General features: G+C 40.3%; 1 protein-coding gene across 1 annotated transcript in view; it reads left to right on the forward strand.

Annotated features, from left to right (window-relative positions):
• The window catches only part of LOC125893549 (transmembrane protein 65-like), a 64,514-nt gene that overhangs the window by 12,404 nt on the left and 28,421 nt on the right, over window positions 1-23,689 (forward strand). The window contains exons 3-4 of the mRNA XM_049584281.1: window positions 15,932-15,976; window positions 22,851-22,918. Coding sequence (XP_049440238.1) covers window positions 15,932-15,976; window positions 22,851-22,918 — 113 coding nt within the window. The remainder of the gene's footprint in view (window positions 1-15,931; window positions 15,977-22,850; window positions 22,919-23,689) is intronic.

Here is a 23,689-nt window from a genome sequence, read left to right on the forward strand (position 1 = left end):
ATGATGATGTAACTTAAAATCACTCAAAGTTTACATTGTTCCAAACAAAGGTCTCCTGGGAAAAGTCCAGTGTTTTGTGACCCATTCACCACCCAAACCTGCATCCTTCAGTAACTTCTTTATTCTTAACTTTCTGAACTTTCATCAGTGCATTAGTCACATGATCGCAGTCTTTCCAAATACATGGGTTATAAACTAATTACTGGCTTGTTGTGTAGGAAATGTACAAATTTTGGTGCATTACTTTTCATAGTAAAGCATACAAACTGCATGAGAACAGCCTGTTTTCCATTCAGTTAAATGTTCAGTTGTAAGTCAAAGCTACATGTGAGACGTCACAAGCACTTCCATTTAAAAAGACTGTGATCAAAATAAAATGCAAAGACAGGGTTTCTGTCACTGTTTGAAAATACACATGTGCAAAGCAAGTCAATGATAAAATGTCTAAAATAAATAGCAGAGCTGTACATTGGCATTTTTTTGCACATAGCTTTGGTGCTACAGAGGTTGAAAGTTTTGTAGCACAGGCCACACAATTATAGCACAGGTACAAAAGTTTCAAGTAAAGCCACTGTATCTTGAGACTATTCAAATTCTCTGTGGAATATAATACTGCAAATTGCTGACATTGTTATTTATTTATTTAGTTATTCATTATGCACATAAGGAGGAGAGAGAGACTCTGTCAACATTTAATATGTCTTGAGCATGAAATCTCTGTACCTTCAGTGCACTGCATTTTTATTAACACATCTGTCACCTGCATTCAGGCAACACCAGCCTCCAGGCAGCTACCAGCAGTCGATAAACAGTCACAAGACACAAACAAACACAAACCAGAACATCAAGAATATTATGAATATGGAAGCAACTGTGAAAAAAAACAAAGTAGTAAAGGCAGCAACAGGGTTAAAAACAAAATCGTCCTGATAGGCAATTCGTGGAACAACAGAGATGCTGCCTGCAGTGAGCAGCCTGACGCAGCCCTAGAGGAAACACAGATAGCTGTGGAACAAGAGGAAGCACAGGTTGTGGCCCCAGAAGACGCACAGGTTGTGGCCTCAGATGAACCACAGGCAGCTGTGGCCCAGCCAGTAGAACTGGAGAAGAGAAAAGTCCCAGGCAGTAAACCCTTGGCTGAAGTCTATTGGTTCTGACCTCCAAAAGAGAAATCAGACCTACTGCTAGGTGCTTGATCTGACTGAGTATCCCCAGCTGAAAAGACTCAAAACAAGATTCCCCTACCTGTGAGGGCAGCTAAAGCATCAGCCAGCTGAGACCCCTTAGGAACCGAAGCTTGATGTGGCCCCTGAGGAACCACAGGTAGCTGTGGCCCAGACAACAGCAGTAATGAAGGTACTGCCCCAGGCCAGCAGGCAGCCACTGATCCATTAAAGGATTTCTGTCTGCTGACAGGGGTAAAAAACGGCAGAGGCCACTAAGCTCGCAGTGGGAGAGATGAGTGGACCGCCAAACTCATAAGAGAGCAGGTGGCTTTGCTCACTAAGATGGAGCATCTGAAAGAAAAGCTCCAAATTCAGTCGTTTCTGAATGCTGGGGCAAAAGTGAAACAGGAGACGCTGATCGAGATCCTTCAGCTGTATTTAACTGACAGCAAGAGCACAAGAAATGCAGCTCTCTGTGAAGTTATTAATCTGGAGGAAGCTCTTGAGAAAGAGACATCCCTGGACCACAGGAAGAAAACACCAGGCTGGTGAATGCACTGCAGGCACAGGAGGACATAAAGAAGGAGATAAGGCAGTGGGAGGAAGAAAAGTCCTGTTCCCTCCGATCTATAGAAGAACAACAGGACCTGAAGCAGAACCACCAGAGATCTCTTGAGGGACAGAGTTGTCGATCTCGAGTAACAGATGGCTGAGATCGACAACAACCCTAAAAAGCGTTCTTTGAAGTAAGAGTCTGCCGGCTCTTCAGTAAAACCGGAGGGACCTCACTACCCTGCTCTCACCTCCTCTGCCAACAAATAAAAGAGATAAACTAAATAAAAAATAGAAACTGTATTTGAATGGTCTTTACTATTATACACTGAACACAACTCTGTGTATTTATAACATTAAACACAGAGCAGTGTTGGAGGAAAAGACATAAAAACTGCCCTGTATTTGCAGTTGTTTTTCTTCTAGTATTTCTCTCTGAATACTTAACATTCAACATTAACATTATACCTAAAGCAGCTATAATAGCTGTTTTGATAATATGAATGACAATGTGAGAGGCGTCACTCACTTTGTGCTGTCTTGGAGTTTAATTTTGTAATAGTAGTCTATCACAAAATTGTCAAACTGATGGACTTATAGCCTATGGACTTGTACCCATGCTCATACCCTGTTTAAAGCATCATAGCTAGGTCAGCTTGCTTTAGAAAAAAAAAAAGATTGTTGGTAGATTTGTAGAGGTGCGAAAAAGACGTTTAAATACGTGTTTTGTAAAATTACACATTCTCACAGTTATGACTCATGTACAATTTTATGATATTCCCTCAAAATATGATCATTTTGAGTCTCTGGTTATACTGTTTAAGATTTCCCATCTGGAAATTCTGATCTGCAACTTCCCTGTTTTGCTTCACTCTCTCAGCTCTCATAGGTAGGAAGCAAGTTATCCAGGCATGGTTATGTTTGCAGTTTATATTAGAGCAGCTAAATGCAGTGTAATCCATGACACTTTTGCTCATTTGTTTCTTAATTTTGGAGTCTGGAGGACACGACTGCAACATGTCAAGAAATCCAAATCTTGACAGGCCAGCCGTGCCTAGTTACAGTCAAACTAACAGTAGTTTTTGACAGTCGTTGCTCAAAATGTGACCCTTGAAAAAATATCTTTATCCGGAATTAATCCCACAGTCATTTTTTCTCCTAGGGTTCTCTTGATAAAAGCAATAAAAGATGGAATTTGGTTACGATATCATATTGTGTGGGATCATGGGAGTTGTCCTCTCCACCACTGCCGAATGAAATTTGATGCGACTCAGGCAGAAATCAGGTTCATGCACAAGGGTCAGAGTTTTATTAGTCACGTTTATTTATGTTTATTCACATCATTCTCTGCTTGCACAATGTATGTATATCATCTGTTTACTCCCTGTCAATTCTACAACAACGTGGCCTTCGCCTCCAACCTTAGTGATCACAGTGCTTTTTCATCCTCAAGTTAGTTAATTCACTTTCACAGTTAGCTTTGTACATATTGTTAATAGTTCCTTTGACAGAAACAGTATTCTTTACCTTGCAGAACACAAGGAATTACTGGTCTACCGCTGCCTCTGATTAGTTCTTTTGTTTGTGTTATTATGTGACTTTCGAAACCGAACTGCAGCAGTACGTTCATTAGCTTCTGTGTCCAGGTACTTCCTGCCTGCTTCTGTGTGCCGACCACCATCTAATACACATATGCAGTATTATATTCAATCTCAGTGTGTCTTCACCGGTTTAGATAAAGGTTTGATGATAATAAAATAGCTCCATCTCCCACCTCTTAGCTCAAATCTTCTAAGCTAACACTCGCCTTACTGGCCATGCTTACACTGTCAATGTCAGCAAACAGCATGTGTGGGAGGGTAACCTACGTCAACACTGTTTGCTAATGACTGAATGGGAGTTTTCATTTGAAAAACTCAGGAAAGAATGCAGATGGACTTGCCCTTTAAGTTACATTGCAATCTGTTCACTCATTGGCAAGAACAAGCAATTAATACATGTAAAAAGTTACTTACAAAACCTTAAAAAAAACATTGTATTTTTACATATTGTTTTTGCGAGGACAGTAAAAGACACTTTTCAGAAGTTTTGAATTTTTGTAAGAAGATACATTCAGGCCAAGTTAACCTAACTAGCTTAAGGGAAAAAAAAAAAATATATATATATATATATATATATATATATATATATATATATATATATATATATATATATATAAATATATATATATATAAAGCCCAGGATGTGACATTGTCTTCCAGTTTGCAATCTGGTGCCAATTAAAATTTTATGATTCAGAAGATAGCAAAGTGAGGAGGAAAATGACTGCATATGGCTCTTCTTTCCTGTGAAACGTAGACAGATGGATCAAGGCATGAATCAAATTACACGGGCACCACAGAAGCCCAGGTGATATTATTATGCGCAGCAGGACGTGTTTGATATTCAAGGTGGTGTTTGTTTTTGTGAGCCTGTCCATTCGATCATGAGGTCATGATCTTGAGCACATAAGAGACAAGGATGGATCATTTTCTGTTTCTTTTTTCTTTTCACGGGACAGTGTGACCTCCAGAGACAACACACACTCACTTCTTGTCACCTCCAGACTGTTTCCTCTGTCATCTCTTCTGCTCTGTTGTCTCCTCACTTCGCTGTCTTTTTCCTCTTATCGCTCCCACACTCAGTCTGTCCCTCCCTTTCACACTCCTATGAGATGTACCACTACACTGCACACTACACATCATACCTCCCTGTTTTCTCCTTGGTTTGTACCTGGGCCTCCCATAGGCTTTTGTAACTGACCTTGCTACACAGTCAGATATCACCGCAGTCCCACAGGAAGTCAGCACTTTACAGTAGATGTTAAGGTGAATATTTCCTCTCAAGGCCTATATTTACCACTTCCTAATACTTGCAGTTCTAACTTGGGAAAATACTAAGTTGCTTTCCTGGCTGGCCCTGCTGTTGGTGATGCTGGGGGTGTAGTGTATAATCAGTTTTCAGAGCTTTTTTCTTTGCTGATTAGACATTTGTCAGGTTAGGTTGAGGCAGGTAAAGTTACATAGGTTAGGTCAAAGAAAAGAAACGGGGGAAACATAACTCAAAGTTCAATTGATTTCACAAGGGACACAAACACTGGTCTCCAGGGGGAAAGTCCTGTTTGTTTTACCCATCCATCACCCCAACTTACCCACTTATGCAGACTGTAGTGACTACTATCAATGAAAAAAGCCACTAAGAGGCTGAGTAGGCTTTTAGCTGTGTCCAAAGATGCGTTTATGATGATTTATTAAACAAACAACTGAGACAACTAAAACAAAATGAGATTAAACGGTCAACAGAAAATATCGGAGCCACGCTCTTTGTCTACAAGCTGCCATGCCAGTGAATGAACAGGTAAAAGAAAGTGAAACCACACCCACCCCTGTGCCAATTACTACCAGAAGTGAAGTGACCAAAAGAACTTGTACGGCCTAACCAAATAATAAAGAGGTTAAATACATATTCTGGCTCCTACATGGACTTTCGGCCTTTATACCATTTCCTTCTCTACCCCAGTCAGTGCACTGGTAACATGATCGTAGCCTTCCTGATTACATGGGATATATATGAATTACTGGCTCATGATTGTGTGAGAGGGAGCCCTTCTGTGCGGAGTTTGCATGTTCTCCCCGTGTCAGCGTGGGTTTTCTGCGGGTACTACAGCTTCCTCCCATAGTTCAAAGACATGCAGCTTAGTTGGTGACTCTAAATTGTGCGTAGGTGTGAATGTGAGCGTGAATGGCTGTCTGTCTCTATGTGTCAGCCCTGTGATAGTCTGGTGACCTGTCCAAGGTGTACCCTGCCTCTCGCCCAATGTCAGCTGGGATAGGCTCCAGCCCCCCCATGACCCTCAAGAGGATAAGTGGTTATTGGATGGATGGATGATTGTGTGAGTTATATATTAATTGTGGTGCATTACTGTTTGTCAATATACCCACGAACAGTCCATGAGAACAGCCTGAAATGAAAACAATTGCAAATGTTTTGCAGAAGCTGTTTAGATTTGCAGTTAAACCTCGTAAACCTCGCCCTCAGTAAACAGCTTTCTCACAGCCGCTCTACCTGCCGCTGTTTATCAACCGAGACAGATTCAATAGAGTTTGTGCCACCGTTGGATTGTTTAAGCAATTTTCCCTGCCCTTGCTTTTTTACAGTAACATGCAGCATACTGATGCATCCAAATAGAGTTCAGCCAACCATAAAAGTGTGAAGCTGTTTCGCACCAAACAGAAACAATAAAAGAAAACCAGGAAGACGGTCTGTACACACTTATACATACAGAGGTGCTGATTAGCCACACTGAGTGAAAACACCTGTGTATGTGTCTGTGTGTGTACCACTGGTGAGCAGGGGCTTTGATTTTACTGAGGCAATTTGATCACTAATTGACATCTTGGGGGCCAGGTGTGTGCAATTACCTGCAGTTAACCTGCATGGTTGATAGAACCAGCCTTACATGTGTAGCCAGGATTGGGAGCCATTACTGTGAACGAGAGGGCTGCTGCAGGATTTGGATCCACTCCAAACAAAAATGTAGTGAGCACTTACTGTAATGTAGGTGGAGTCTGTCTGTGCCAGAATTATCGAGATATGAAATTTGATAATAAGAACGTGGAGTTATTGTTGTGAAGTTATTGTTGCTTATCCATTCGTGTAAAATGCATGGTTTCCCAGAAACTTTATCTCTGTGTGTTAAAAAATACCGCAGAGGAAGTGATTGCAAACTGCCTTTAGCATGAGGCTCTCTGAGTTATTTTAAGCAGCCCATTGCTCAATTAAAAATATTTCTCTTTTACTCATCATCTTTTTTTTTTTTTATCTCATCCTTTGTTCGCACTGGCTGGGTGCCGGCTTTAAGACGGAGAGGAAACAAGGCTTCTTTCTTCTTTTCCTCCTGTCGCTCGTGGCTTGCCATTTGTCTGGGGGATATTACCAAGGATTTGTGGGTTGTTTTTTGTCTGTTTCTGTGCTTTGATTCAGGCCCTCCACAGCTGCCTTAATTGGCGCAGGGGGAATAGATGGGCAAACATATATTTATCTACCTGCCGTGTAGAACTCACTGAACTCACAGGGGAAAGAAGTACTTTGCTGAAATTTAAGTTTCACTCCAGTTTGTGTGGTGTCATGCCCCAGTGCTTTTTGCATTTTCTTCTGACAGGTATAGAGTGACTAGTTAATCCTGGATTTACTGACAACATTTTATTTTCCCTTCAGCAGATGGAGTTTTCAGTTGTGATGTGACCTTTAGAAGTCCTCCATAGACATATAAGGGGTTAGTAAATGGGAGCACAAAAACAGAAATTAATAGGTTTCCTCCAAATGAGTGTTTGGAGGTGGACTCACTAACTTTGTTAGATACAAACAAATTTTAACGCATATTGATTGCTTCCCGTTAAGTTGTTCTTTCGTAACTATTCCCAGCAATTATTTTCTGCATCTAATCGCCCGTTCTAGAGCAAATTAATTTCAACCTCGAATTTATAAAACTTGCTGCAGCAAAAAGTCTGTCTCCCACAAATCTTTTCCCATTTCATGTTTACTAATGACTGCCCCTGCCGCCTTGACCCACATTCTGTGTGCTGTGAAACTCTGCTCTTCTCCGTCTCATAAATCAGAGGAGAATAGCAAAGTGCAGTGCGGTTGATGAATGGCTCTAGCCTTGTATCGCTCCTTCTGCTGCTGAACTCGTGTGCACATGCTGTCACATGCACCAGCACACGCACACACTCAATATACAGATAATATGATGATGATGATATAGATTGATACTGATAAACCAACTGATAAATACTTGCTTATACACTCACACACCATCTGTGTTGCATCAAACACACTCGTATAATGAGAATCCCTTTTTTGTGAGGAGGTGTGCTACCCAAAAATCAATAAAAACCCTGAGGTTAAAACAAGGATGTTTCTAAGTCTACATTTGCTAGATAAAGCCCGAGAGACAGCACACTAACAGAAGCAGTCACACACACACAGACACACACACACACAAACTGCATCGCACTGCTGCACAGTACTGCGATGAAAACTGCCCCTGCAGATCTGCTGGTTTCTCCCGCTGTACCACCACCAGCACCTGAATATGCAGAAAACCTTATTGCCTCTATTTGTCATTTTCATTGACTGAATGGACCGACGGACATTTATTCATCATAACTGAGCTTTGCTGAGAGAGAAGTTGGATTTTCGGTTCCTTCACAGACTTATCTGCTTTGTACAAAACACTGTTCACTCTTCAATTTCATGCTGTACAGGCACCAAGGGACAACGTGTGGAATGAGCCATTTGTCACGGCAAAACAAAGACAGGAAAGTGTGACTCTTATGTTGGCTTTAAGCAATCACAGCTCAAAGCGGACTTGAGTATTAATGGTTGCCTCCTCAAATTGACTTCAGAACAGCAAGCAGCCGAGGAGAGAACAAAACAAGAAAGTGAAATGAAAAATTTAGGGGTAAAACCCAACCAACCAGCACTAAACTAAATGGGTGTAGAGAGTTATGACAACCAATAGGAGTGTATCATACAGACATACAGATAAAGCACATGAATGGTCAGATGATTAGACTTTCAGAATTAAGTAATCACATGAGCAAAACTAGCTTACATCAATGCTAGCTGCATTTTGAAAATATATATTTTAGTTTTTGACCAGATACCTGCAACACTGGCGGTCCCATCAGTGTTTAGTGCCAACAATTAAATATAAGTATGCTAACACGGTAAACATTAGCATGTTAGCATTGCCACTGTGAGCATGTTAGCACAGTGACGCCTGCATTTAGCTCAACGCACCGCTGTACAGCCTCAGAGTCGCTAGCATGCTGTTCATGACTGTTACAGTGCATTCCAGTATCCATGCTACCATACTCTTAAGGATACCAGAAATATTTTGTATTTGTCAAATGCAGTGTGCTCAAAGTACCAGGATGTCTAACTGCGTCCATTTGCATTTTGCAGTATGCAGGCTAGCATGCCTTTCTGGCTGTTCTGACCCACAATCTTCTGCACAGAGAAAGATATGTCACATCGACTGAGCCACAGAGAGATGAGAGCTTATTGAGAGCTGACAGAAGTCACCGTGACTACAATTAATCAATCAACCAATCAATCTATATTTGGGGCAGGCATCTATATGAGACCTTTAATTCCTTTCACACAAAACTGTCGCTCAGCAAAGATGGGAAATTATTTGCATAAAAATGAGACTTCAAATAAGATATTAATTATGAATCATTTATTTGATCTGGCTCCGACAGACAGCACATCAGAGAGAGAGTGACGACAGCCGTTTCACAGCACCCTAGGGTTACAGCACCTGGCATATCAACATAACAGCACTTTATCCTGCTTAAAACAATATTCACCTGGATTCATTTTTCTGAAAAACACTTGATTCTTTTGATAAGTGAAACCATACGAACTGAAGGAATATGAATAACTAAAGGGTAATTGAGGAACAGACACTTAATCTGATTTTATGACCACTTTTTTGTCTTCCTTGCCAATAGATCTGGATGAATTACTGTCTTCTTTGGTGCTTATGGTTATATTTGAATGCATGATCGAATCAGGTAGCTAGCACCCAAGATACAGCCAAGAACTTGTATAAAAATGAACTGCTTGGCAACCAGACCAGTCGTTAATTTGAGACAGGCCTTTATCTGTTGAAATGTGTTACCACACTGGGCTGATAAAAGGGACTGGATTTCCAGTACATACATCGCAAAGTAACAACAAAGGAGCTTTTCAGATTGACCTCCGCCTTGGTGAATGGTGTTTTGTTGCATCTCCAAGTTCACACCACGGATTGCGATGGATAAACAGTATGAGCAAGAGGGTCAAATTTCAGGACACAATGTTATAACAAAGTAGTCCAATTGTAGTATGTGTTCTCCATGAACCAGAGTGTACTTCGTAAGGGAAGCTGCAGTACATACTGAAAGTAGTAAAAATAGCAATTCAGAACGCAGCATGAGCCTCGTCAATTTGTGTTTGCTTGTGTCAAAATGCTGCCTAAACACAGCCTTGTTTGCTTGTTAAAATCATTGGCTTGTTAAAAGACATTTGAGTATGGTTAACAGCCCTGTTGTAGGTTTTGATCATTTTGGCTGTGTGTAGTAAATGCTTCAGAGAATTGCTGTGTCCGACTTGGCAACGAACAGTGCCCAAATATTCTGTTTATCTGTAAACACAGTCTGTATCAGATGTGTGCTGTACGGGTGATCCTGCAGTAGGAAGATACAAGATAAGAGAAGGTTTGAGAAGAATGAAACATGGCTGCCTTGGTATTTAATCATGCTCATGGTTAGCTACTTATCACAGCCCATTAAATGTTTTCACCACTCCTGTCTGTTGGAATTGAATTCTTTTGAGACGGCAGCTCTGGGGGATTTAAGATACCATGCAATCAATACTTTATACCAGAGGAGTTCTGGGGGCAATAGACAGCCATGTCAGCTATCACAGCTCTAATAAATAGCTGGATGAAGCCCAGAGTATCGGGAGAGAAAAGTCTTCAAAGGAGTCTGTTTTTCGTTAATGGGATTTTTCATGTGACTAGTGATGAGACGGTGACTCAGCTGCGTTTTCATTTGGCCCAATACTTTTTAAGTGATGGAAAAATATAGCGGGAACAGAGTTCTGATTTGAGCCACAATGATGTAATGCATTTCTTCTGTCATATAAAAATAGGACAAATGTGAACAATTTATCAACTGATCACATGCCTGTACTTTCATGTTGTTCAACAGTGTACAGCTATCTGCTGTCTGGGAAATACGTGAGGGAAAACAGAAAAAAGAAGAGTAGTTTCACTAGTTTTGTTTTTTAGTCTTGTAAAAAAAGTCACAAGTTTAACAACTACAGATGAGAATAATGTATAACATTTTAGAACAGCATTATATTATAGAACATGCACCCTGAGAGGAATGATCTGCTCTAGTGTTACAAGTTAACCTTAGTTAGGACCAATGTTAAAATACAACCCTGAAGGTAAGACATTTCTAATGGATGACCAGTTGCTATAATAACATTTAACTTTCCAGTCCATATGTATGGTGGCCTAGATTAGTCGTTCTCAACCAGGGGTATGGGGACCCCCAGGAGTGCTTGAGGGAGTTCCACTTGGTCCTCAGAAAGATGGGGAATTGTTTAGTTTCACTTTGTAAGTCACTACAGACCTGCACCCAGTGTGAGTCATGAGAGTTTTAAGAGTGACTATTGATCATGGGTTTCACTTCCTCAACTGTAGTTGACTACTACAGAATTCTGGTCATATCTAACAATGTAAATCTTTTCTAATGGAGGTCCCTAAAGTGAGGGTCCGTGATCTTATGTGTATCAATTTAGGGGACACGAAAAAGGTTTAGAACCACTGGCTTAAGGCAGAGGTTTGTGCATCAGCTCTATGCAGAGCTGCACCGTAGCCTATGCACATGGCTTACGCCAGTGTGAGCATTTATACTTGGGCGGTGGTGTGTCGGTGTCTCTCTGAAGTTACACCTCCAAACCACTAGCTGGGGGTGGGTTTTCTGTGAAGCGCTGTAAGGTTTAGTTGATTCAAAACACACATTAAACATGGCTTAATAGCGACAATTCCAAACACAAGTAAGGCTGTCAATCTTCCCCCAAAATCAGATTTGAATTTTTAATGTTTTTTATGTTAAAAATTCGAATAATATTCGAATTTTTCCCTTGGTATAGGCTATAGCCTAGGCCTACAACCGCATTTTTATATTTTTTTTTTGTGTTATAATGACATTATTTTAATATTTTGCATCACATGCAAAAGTGAGCGTCTCCGGCTTGTCACCGCAGCGGTGTCGGTTACAACACAGCTGCGCAGCTCAAGAAGTGTTGCTCCTCCTCACTTCAAGTTGCTGTCATTAACTTTTAACCTGCAAAGGCAGCAGTGCCGTAACATTGTAGGACTTTATGAAAGCCCTTGTGAACATTTCAATAGTTACACATTAAAGCAATATTTATTTGCAATTACTCTATTGAACGACCCCAAAGCATGAGCAAATGGGCTGTGTCACTGCGGATCAAAAAGATGCGCCCTGTCACTGTGAGGAGAGGAGAGGGGATTAGAGGAGAGGAGATGGATTGTAGGTCTGTTTGTAAACTGGGCTTCCAACTTCGAATATGCTTATTTTTATAATAATTTGAATTGTTTTCGAATAGCGAAGTTCGTTCTGACAGCCCTAAACACAAGTACACAAATCGGCTTCTGTAGAGCTTGCAGCATTCATAGACAAAGCACTTGTCTTTTGCTGGACACTTTTCTCCACAAATACAATTTTTAGCACAAGCCTACGGCATTTTACATTGTATAAATTAGCCTACCAGCTGGCGGACTTTTCCTCTACTCATATGAAGCCAGCGACAACAGCAACATAAGGAGGATAACATTACAAAATTTGGTTCCATTTCAACTCACAAGGTTCACAGACAAAACAACTGAATTATACTAAACACGTTTTCCAAACCAATATAACATGCTAAAGTTATTAACACAAGCCTATGGCTATTTGCATTGTATAAATTAGCTTAGCAGCTAGCGGACTTTCCTCTACTCATATGAAGCCAGGATAAATCACACACAAGACTTATAATGCAATTTTGTGGAGGCTTTATTGTCTTCACAATTTGTTTCTGATCTGTAAAATAAAAGTAAACAAAAGCTTTGTTTCCACTGAGGGAAATGGTTTCAGCTTAAAAAAATAGACAAGAGGTCTGCGTGGCTGGGACGTGTAGTAACATTCCGGGGAGTTGTTTGTCAGGCTACAGGGTAGAGTATGGGGTCGATTAGATTTAGACAAACTTATATCAGTTTGCCAAACCTTGTGCCAGAGAGGGCTTAGTGTATTTGGGTGTTCATATCCATCAAAAACTACAGCAGGTGATTCCTATCATTAATTCCTCTTGTCTGCCTGGAAGTTAAATGCTATCCAATTAAAGTGCCAAGTTGATTAGAACTCTTAATTAAATCCTAGAACAACCCCTGAATGAGTAATAAATGGAGAGAAATGTGGTCAGGTACTTAATTGTCAAAGCCATCCATCTCCCGTGAGTAGGATCTTCATCTCTGCCAGTTTGTTCATGTCTTGTATTTTTATATTTTATGCTTTTGTAGCTAAGAGGATGTTCCAAAACCTGTGAAATGAGATAAAACCTTTAAGAATTCTCAAGAGGGGTTTGAAAACAGACAGTGGTTCATTATGCACAAGGTGCTGCACAGGCTGGAGGCAGTGACAGATCTGTGTGTGTAAGTACGAGCGCTGATGATGAACACATAATCATGTTTGTTTGTGTGCATCTGTGTGGATGTGTTGGCAGTATTTTAACTCCCCTGCTGATGAAAGGACGGTTGTGACGTGAACAGTTGTCCGTTGTTGAGACAGCAACATGAGATGAGGGTTGAACTGAGAACTGTAATATAAAGCTTGTAATGTGACACTGAGTCCTGAAAGGGAAGGAGGAAGTGAGAAGGAGATGGAAATGGGTGGGGACAGCAGACAGGATGGAGACAGATGGTTTTGTTCTGGGTTTTTTTCTTTGCATTTTGTGATATTACAGCCTGAATTTTAATATTATAAGGGGAATAATTTTTCCAGCTTCCACATAAATGTATATATAATGCGATAGCAATGTCAGTAATTTATTCAAGATGTGAAAAAAACATCATTTTAAAAAGCCGTTCATTTCCCAGAGTCTGTACTTGGCAGAGATAGAAAACAAACGTGGCATTTGCACTTGTAGCAAACTCAGTGGGAGTATTTAATTTGGGATTGCAAGCGTGTCTGTGTATGAATGCATGTTTGTGTGTCTGGCTGCAGCAGTGGAGACAAATTTTGTTTGGCAAAATCTGCTCTGGTTTTGCCCTGCAGTGGTGCAATAACACCTGTAAGAGATGGAACATACTTCTTCATGGAGACTAGCGTTTCCACTGACCTCAGTGAGACAAATTCAATTTCACAAAATCTGCAGAGAAAATGATCATTCCTGTCTTCACCTTTAAAAAGTAATTATCTTTTGTTTTACAGCAGGTCTCTGTGTTACATCACAGCTCAGTGACTGTTGTATTAATGTGGCACATCCAGTCTGAATCTTATTTTATTATACGACCTCTCCTCACAGGTGGATGTTACAGCTCTTTATCTTTACATTTTTTCTTTAAGTTAAGTGTCAATGTTGTGAAACTGGGATCAGATCTCAGTAGTCATCATTTAAAGCTGGGATAGGCAGAAATCTGTAAAACACAGATGAGACAAGAATTAGCTGACAAGCCAATTAGGTTCATCGGCCTTGCGCCCCATCACTTTGGGCTGCTTTGCTGGGAGGAGAGCGGGCAGCAGCTCCAGACCTTCAGTTGGCTGTAGCAGCTCGAATTTGGCCAGTGCAAACCCCCAAACAGGTAGCCAGCAGCAGCACAGAGTCTAACCTGTGTAACGACAGCAACAGAAAGTTTGCTCATCTTGCAGGTGTTAAAGCTGTTTGGTCTAGAAGTCAACTGATTAATCGGTTTGGCCTATTAATCGACGTCAATAGGACTTTATGTAAACTAACGTTATTGGCAGAATGAGGCTCCAGTAGTGACTGATAACTGCAACCTCCACTGGTCATGTGAGTACAGCCATAAGCCTTCTGCACAGAGTACCCTGCATGCAAATACAAGCCAATGTGTGCTTTAGATAATTTGTATGATTCAAATTAAAGTTAACAAATGTCAGACAGCTTAACTTTTTTACTAGGGGCATAGTAAGGTTGCTGGTTATAGAATAACATTATTATTATATTAATTAAATTGAGGATAGTTGCTGCATGGCCGAAAGGGTGCTTTCTGTGTTTTGCTACCAGCCATGGTCGTTATAATTTTGCTAGAATTAAGTAGCAAGCCACTGGCTATGTATGACAAATTCATTTCTGATGATTAAAATGACTATTAACTCATAATTACTTCAAGACCTGTAGGGGCCGGCACTCGGTGCTCTAAATGCACAACAAGCGAATCACATTTTTCACCGTACATCAGATATAATTTTCTCAGAAAGCAATTATCCCAGCATTTTTCTGGCGATGTAGAATGTTACTTTGTCCCGGGGAACTTCGTCTGCAGGTTGATGCAACCGCTGACTGGGGGTCAGTCTCCAGAGCTGCTGCCCACTCTCCTCCCGGGGAAGTGGTCTGTAGCAGTGGGGAGTGAGGCGGAGGACATACTGTGATTTGAGTACCTTCACATAAATGTGAACTTCAAGATTAGCAAAAGGCTAGATTATGAGCAACATTTTCTCTCTATCTCTGGCAGGCTTTGTTGATATTGACAGGTGTGTTATTTTGTGTATTGTCAGGCTCTCTTTTTGATAAGTGCTTTTTCCTTTTTTTGAGTTGCTTTGCAGTGCAGGGAGTTGTTGCCATTGCTGGAATAGAAACTTTCACTGCATGATCTCTGCCATTGTATTGGGCTTTCACCATCTGAAGGGACGCACATGTGCATTTGTAGAACAGCCAATAGGAACGCCCTCTCTCAGAGATGACCTGAAATGACCTCGATTTTGTAAATCATGAAAACAGAGCCAAGAGGAGGTGCAAAAGTCTAGTTTTGTCTCAGACCACTTGACTTACAGTATGCTCAAAGTTTATGATGGGATTTTTGCCCGATGACACCAAAATAATACTGTCTACCCCAGTTTTAAATATGTTGATATCGAGGCAGGCACCTTCAGTCTCTTCCTTCCTCTCTCTTTGTCTGTTTGTCACCAAACACACAGACACACACACACACACACACACACACACTCCAATTATAATCAGTGAGCCGGCAGGCCTCCTCTGAGGCCTGATTGGCAGCAGAATTATAATTTCCTGACGTCACTTTTGTCCTCCGTGTCTCGCTCAGGGGAGGTGGAAACGAGGGAGGTGCTCTTTGCTCCTCTTCCTCGCTCCCTTTCATCTCCTCTGACACATTTCTAAATGTTCTCCCTCACTGCTCTAACCGTCCTTTCCCTACTTTTTCTCTCTGTGTTCAAAAGGTCCTGACTGATAGGCTTTGCCATTTCAGAATGGTCTGACATTTATCCTGACTTTTCCCCTCCATAGAAAAACAGGCCATAGGCGATGCAGATGTTTTATAATACATTTCTTCTTCTTCTCTTCTCTCTCAGGGCAGCTGGAAGTTGCACCACCCACTGCAGCACAGTTAAGATACGGTAAGAGGTCAAATCTTTTGTCATGTTGGTGGATGTTTGAGAACTACATGTATTTCTGTTTTACCCCTTTTTGTCAGAGGGGTGGTAAAAGGAGCACATGATTTGAAAAATGCTCATTAATCTTGCAGCATGACCGCCTGGATTGACATCACTCATTCAACCGTCAAGCAACCAGGATGATTAATGAGTCTTAATTAATGTTAATGAGCAGACCACTGTGATTCACTGTTGATGCTTTGTTTCCATGGTCTCTCCAAAGGAATGGAAAAACATACTTTACATGGACCTGGTTTATAGGGTTATACATAAATAGATATTGCATGAGTTACAGCCCCTGATGTCTCAAACAAATTGGTGCCCAAGGATATCAGTTTACTCTGATTCTAAGGTGAAAGATAAAGTATATTAATAATACAGAGGAAGGTGAGTGAAGATGAGAGGCTGTAAAAATTCTAAATGTATAGTCCTGTCACTTGATGACACAAAGCGCACAATATTTAGCCATTCCATCATGCGGGGCCACTTGCTTCACAGTTTCTGCCACAGTTCGCAGAGCATAACACACGTCAAAGAAAAGCAAGAAAACAAACAGTCCAGCTATCAAGACTGAGACAGGAACCCATCACTGTAAACAGACTCCTTGTACTCCATCTGCTGTACAGTAACATGCACCATCTGGACAGCTAATGGCCTTTTATATAACTTAATTATTGATTAATGTTTATGGTTTATAAAGATCCCATTTGCTTCCACTCATCGTCTGCCCAGAATCCATAAATACTCATAAGTTATATGGAGCAAAATACTGAACAGTAGAAAACAAACAAGAATTAACATGGGGAATGTAAAATGCTGAATAAAGAAAACAACAACACAAGCTAGTTTAAAAGAAGACAGAATTAGCATTCAAAGCAGAGAGAGGTGAAAAAAGATAGGCCCAAAGGAATATACCTAAATCGGATATTTACACCTGACAGCATGGAGCTCTTTGTGTTTGGTGTGAGTTGTAGATGGTGTCTTGCAGATAATGTCTCACTATAAATGTAAGGTCACACACTCACACACGTACCTACACACACTAAAAGCTTGTGCGGGCCTACTTCACTCTGAAGAGCTCAGTTACTGACATGACCTCAGATTTCTCTCCTCCTCTCCTCCTGCTGAGTGGTTGGAAGCTGACTGGTTAACCTGCTGCAGTTCATATCAGCTTGTGTTTAAATTTCTTCCTCACAGTATGCATTTAACAAAGAGATCTTTGTGGCTATATCAGCAAAAACAGAGACATCATGTGAGAAGTGTCTCCTCTACTGCTCAGTGTTTCTCTTGTGCTGAAATGCTGTTTTTCCTGCTTTGGCTCCACACTAAAGATAACACAGACGAGTTAAACTTTAAAAGGAAAGGTGGACTCAGCAGGCTGTCACTGGAGCAACAAACAGCATCAAACACAACGCTCGTGATTTTCCTGTCGGTGGCAGAGTCTTTGTGTTGTGTGTATTGTTGCTTTGTTCCTCCTGGGAATTAAACATTGATGACTTCTATGAGGAAAGCTTCTTGCACAATAAAACTGAGTGAGTGACAACAAAATTTGGGGCCAAACAAATTGCCTTGACCTTGAATCCTCATAGATATTTTAATGAGAATTTTAGAAATGAAGTGCCTGTCTTTTTACCTGAGATTTTATGACTTTTCCGAGAGTCAAACACAAAATATTTTCAAAAAAACCTCTAGGTCTTGACTCAAATCAAGAAAAAATGTCGTTTTAAGAAATCTTGAAACTATATGTGCCATGTCTCATTGTAATTTTTTTGGGACAGTAATAACAGAGTTCAAGGGGAACCTTGACACTGTCACATAAACTGCCTGCGTTCCCACAACATTTGTCCAGGTTTCCACCGAGACAGGTACCTGTTGGTCCTTGAAGTGTCATGGGGGAATCTCGTAAGAGGTAAAGAGTAAAAAAACATAAGCATGATCATATATGGTGCACATAAGGAAGTGAGGTCATAGGGTGCAGGCCTGCCATCAGGGGGGCTCAAAGGGTACAGATGACCCTGTAACAAAGCCAAGAGAGGGCCCATGAAAAGGTCTATGGTTGACCTCTAAAGTCACTTAAATCACAGTTAATACAATTTCCATGTATTTACATGATAAATAAATGTATTTTTAATCATTAAAACACATTTCAGTGTGCCATCTGATACTCCCACCACCTGCAGGCACTGTGAAATGGTGTGGTCCATCTGACAATGGGGGTCAGATGCGCAACGTGCAGAACTTATAAATGCTGCTAATGTAAACATGTGAGGCAGACTGCAGCCTGATTAGCATAGTCAGTGCCTCGACAAAAATCAGGGACTCCTCAAAGAAAAGCCAGGGTACAGACAAAGCAAGGAAGTGAAAGCAGAAGAGAGACAGTGGCCAAATGTCTGACTCAGAGGGCTTTGTTTTAAAGCCATAGTGAAGATAGAGGACCTAAGGCATCCATTGGTACCAACCATGTTATGCTCTCTTGTCGAAAAGGGGGTCAAATAACGCTGGCGGGGGAAGAAGGAACGTTGCCTTTTTTCAGTGTTATCAATTCTGCACATGGGTCCCTAACCAGTCTTGCAATTACATGGATTGGGTTTGACTGGAAAACAGAGTCGACAGTCTTATACTCCTTACGCTTTATTCAGTTCTGCACACAATTTGACCAAAATATGTTTAAAGTAGTATTTTTTCAGTCATGATTTGGTCTCATGATTTAACACCTTACAGTAATTTCTTCTGTGTTTGACCTGTTTTCCAATCATTCATTGGAGGACATTTTTAGGCCAAAAAACAAAAAAATAAAATACATGTCAAATATGATTAATTGGATGGGTGTGGATGAGGGGCCCACTTTGGGAAGTGTTGTCCCCCTGCCCATATTTCCTAACGGCTGGCCTGATTGGGTGCCTTGACACTGTTGCGAGATCTGCACCTGCTAGCACAAGCACCAACAATGTTACCGGCAAGATAAGCAAATTAAAACCCATCAATTCTGATCTAAACAACAGACACTGCTTTGAATACAAAGATTACTTTGCAATTAGCAGTTATTTCATTCATTCTAACCTTGGGTATAGACACTTCTTATATATCAGTTTAGGAAGGACTGAAATGCAGAGCAGGGGGTAGGTTGAAGATTTAAACAATAAGCAAGCTTTGATAGAGCTGATAAACATTCAAAACAATTAGGTAACTCAAAGTCCAAAAGAAAGTCGAGCCAAAATTAAACTGAAAACCATCCGGGATAACATGATGAACACAGGGGAAAAAATCCAAACAGAACACAAGCCACTAGGCAGATAACAGAGCAGGGAACTACACCAACAACACAGGGATGCAGATGAGCTGACAAACACAGGTATATATACACAGAAAACTAATCACAAGAACGAGACACAGCTGGAGTGGGAGGACATTGGCTAACAACAAGGGAGTGGTGGGGAACACTAGGGTGAAGCAAACATGACTAATACAGAACAGGTGTGAGGGGAAGACTCAGAGAACAGGGAGGGACTAACGAGACAGGTGGAAGACAGGTGTGACAAAAAACAGGCGGGAAAACAAACAAAGAGAGGAAGTAAAACCAGACATGACACAGGAGGAGAGAATCTAAATAAAACAGGTAACAGATTAAACATAAATGAATAACAAAAAACAAGGAAGAGCACAAACAGAAAACTCCAAAGCGAAGTCCAAAAGATACCAGGATCATGACAGAGGGGATTCTTGGGCCGAGTCAAAACTGACTTGGATCATACTGTGAAGGTATAAAATATGAATAGTATGTAAGGGTTGAAGTTTGAGACTTCTGAGGTTTGAGTAGTGGCTCTGAAACAACCTTCAGACTTCACTCTCTAGAGCTGAATTTTTCTTTGCCATTAAATAAGAGGAGGAAGGTTCAAGGTGATGTGATCAAAATGTTTAATTAACAAGGCAGCACAGAGGGCAGACCTCGGCCAAGGCCTCAGTGCAGACAGCTTCAGTTTCTACCACATAAGCAGAATTTGACCTGGGGATGGCACTAGGGTAAAAATCATCATTTCTCTAAAACCTGTGGTGATGTATCGCTTAAAAACTTTCCTCAAACAGCTCAAAGTTAGCTGTTTTATTAATAGAGTATGACAGAAAGTTCAGTAATTGGAAGTACTGTAGCCAGAGGAGTCCATTTTTAATTTCCAGCTGAGTCCAGGGGAGATAAGGGGTACTCGCTGGAAAATTACAATTTGGAGATCTTGGAAATCCTGTCACCATGAAAGCTGTACGGAGAGTTTGAAGTTGAGAATAGGTGTTTTAGTTCATGGTCACCTAAGAAAGCAGTGCTGGATGCTTATAACAGTCATGTAACCTGTTGCCACTGAATTGCACAAGTCAATGATGCTCTATAATAAAGGATACTAGAGAGGCAAAGGGTCAGACAAATGATAAGCTTTCTCTGCACTCACTGAAGTTCGATTTTACTCTTGAGCTCTGGTTGTTTTTCTGCAGTAGCATCCAATAGCAGTGAACACCAGGTTTTGATTCAACGCCAGGAGATGGAGTGCTCTTAAAAATCCAATCAAAATTGCCCCTGATCTAAATGAGAAGGCGTTTCAGGTACTCAAACAGCAAGATTGAAAATTCTTCATATGTAGTGAAGGAGAGCTGCCGCAGAACAAGAGCTTGAGAAAAGAAGTGACTGGTACTCAGGAGTGATTATGCTTTAAGCAAACACTTTTGTGTAGATCCCCAACTGAACTAGACTGAACTCCACATGAACTTCATCTACCAGAAGAGACTACATTTTCCTGGGGCGCTTGGTGACATTTAAAATTCACTTCCACGGCACAAACAGTATGATACACTGTATATTTTATTTACACCCACAACACACACAGTGAATCTACTCGTGCATGTAAAGGTGTGAATACATTACTCCATCTAGAAATATTTACATTCTGACAGCCTTTGGGGTTTTGGAAATAGAGCTACTTGATATTTACCACACTATTCACACAAAAGGTCATGATCAGATCTCAGTGTTTTTTTTATTTTATTTTCAGCAATGAAACTCTATTCCAGTTTAGGAAAAGATTTTACTGTTTTGAGGTGATGACTGTGCTACAGAAAAAAGATATAATAACTTACTCACTATATTATGGCACTTTCAAGTTCTTTACGAGGGTTATTAGTATGTTTTCTGTCACATGTTTTAAGAATATGGATTAAACCAACATCTGCACACTTAGGTCACTTGCAGCCATTTCTATTATTCTCGTGAACACAGTATCTCAAGAACACTTAAAGGGAATTTCTTCAAATTTGGCACAAACATCCACATGGACTCAAAGAAAAATGGATTAGATTTGAGGTCAGAGGTCAAGGTCATCATGACCTGGCATTCCATCTCGTATTTGTGAATGTGATATCTCTCTAACACCTTGAAGGAATTTCTTCAATTTTTGCACAAATGTTCACTTTGAGTAATTTTCCTTTCATTTCATTTGTATGACTCATGACCGTATCACATGGTATGGATCAAATTTGACACATAGTCCACTTAGACTCAATAATGAACTGATTGGAATTTGGTTTGGCATAGGTCAAGGTCACTGTGACCTTGCATCCATCTCATATTTGTCAAAGCGATATCTCACTAACACCTTGAGGGAATTTCTTCAACTTTTGCACAAACATATACTTTGAGTCAAGAATGAAGTGATTAGATAATGGTGATCTAAGGTCACTGTGACCATTTCTGCTGTCACAAACACAATATCTCAACCACACCTTGAGGAAATTACCTCAAATATCACATGTAGTTCACTTGGACTCAACAATTAACTGATTAGATTTTGGTGATCAAAGGTCAAGGTCACTGTGACCTTGCTTCCATCTCATTCATGAACATGATATCTCACCAACACCTTGAGGGAATTTCTCTTCAACTTTTGCACAAACACACACTTGGACTCAACAATGAACTGATTAGATTTTGGTGATCAAAGGTTAAGGTCACTGTGACCTTGCATCTATCTCATATTGGTGAACGCAGTATCTCACTAACACCTTGAGGGAATTTCCTCAGATTTGTTGCAAACATCAGCTTGGACTCAAGAATGATCTGATCACAATTTGTTGTTCAAAGGTCAAAGGTTAAGGTCACCGTGACTTCACAAAACATGGTTTTAGTTTTGGTAACTTATAAATTCATACACTAATTATGACTAAATTTCACACAAATATTTAATAGGATAAAATGATGCGGTGATGACATTTTTACATTTCATTAAAGATCGGCTTCACTGTGACATCATAATGTTATGCAGAAACAATTTCTGGCCATAATTCAGCGCCATAACTCAGGAACAAAAGGTGAGGCATTTGGTCAGATTCTGAATTGGTGACACTAATTTTGGGTGGCAACCATGAAAATGTGCTTATCTGTGTCGTAGAACATGTAGCTTCTTTGCAGCAACATCCATATTTGAAGCATTTTCACCTGTCACTACAAATGAGTCTATACAGACATAGATGTAAACTGAAACTGCATCTTGATTTGGTGGAGGCACACAACCGCGGGCAGTAATTCTAGTTGCAATATGTGTCCACAATTCAATCTGTTAAAGGAACATATTAAAATCCTGCATGCATAAATAACCAGAGTTATGCTCCATCTTCAGTTTATCTCTGTCTGGTGAAATAATGTTCTTGTGTCTTCCTTGTGTTTATTCCTTTACCATCCTGCTCCGCAAGGCTCAATTATGTCTAATGGGTTGTTACTTATTAATGTGGACATAAACACAGTCTGCATACTTTATGTTTATCTTGTCTGTCACTGATTTATTGTTTGTTTGTTATTTCACAGTTCTGCTGCACAATGCGATCCCCTTTGTTGGATTTGGATTCCTGGACAACTGCATCATGATTGTTGCTGTAAGTCTGTCAGCTTCATGCACCTTAGTGGGTACATATTTATTCAGGAGTTTGAGGGGGAACATGTGCATGGAGAATATGCTGCATGAACTCAAAATACCGTAGGAGGCTTTGGAAGGATAAGCATTGCAGTAGAAGGAGAAATAGAAAATCACATTTTTCGTTTGATGCCACTGTATTTATATCTCTGTATATTTCTTGTTTTTTCTGTCATTGTTCGGCAGTTAGTCTTTCATCTCTGTTTCTTAGAGGCCTTCCTTTTCTCTGTGTCTTTTAACATCTGATACAATTTTTAGTAATTTGCCTGCCACAAGCACACCCATACTTTATTAAAGCCTTTGTGAAGTTGTTCAAATAATGAAATCCATTCCCAGTGGAACGGTATGATGCTGCTCAGAGAATGAAGTGTAATATATTTTTTTCAACTTAATTCAAAGATGGCTTCCTCAGCAGGGTTATTTTTTAACACGGAGATGATGAACTCTCATGGAGGCTTCTCCAAGGAGCTGGAAAGACTAATAACAAGAGAAAATAATATATACAAGAGGGGAAAAACCGGAATATCCTTAATGAGATGGCATAACTTTGAAATGTCAAGTAAGAATGTGCAGATAGTATACAAATATCTGTTTATTTATTTGCCTTTTCTCTGCATAAAGCAGACTCTGCAAAAGCACGGAGACTGAAATCAATAAGCAATTACACTTTTGGGCTGGAAACTTGATGTGTACACTGTGAAATGTTTGTACAAAGGTCTGACTGTACTTGTTT

The sequence above is a fragment of the Epinephelus fuscoguttatus genome, linkage group LG8, assembly GCF_011397635.1.
Source record: "Epinephelus fuscoguttatus linkage group LG8, E.fuscoguttatus.final_Chr_v1".
NCBI lineage: Eukaryota > Metazoa > Chordata > Actinopteri > Perciformes > Serranidae > Epinephelus > Epinephelus fuscoguttatus.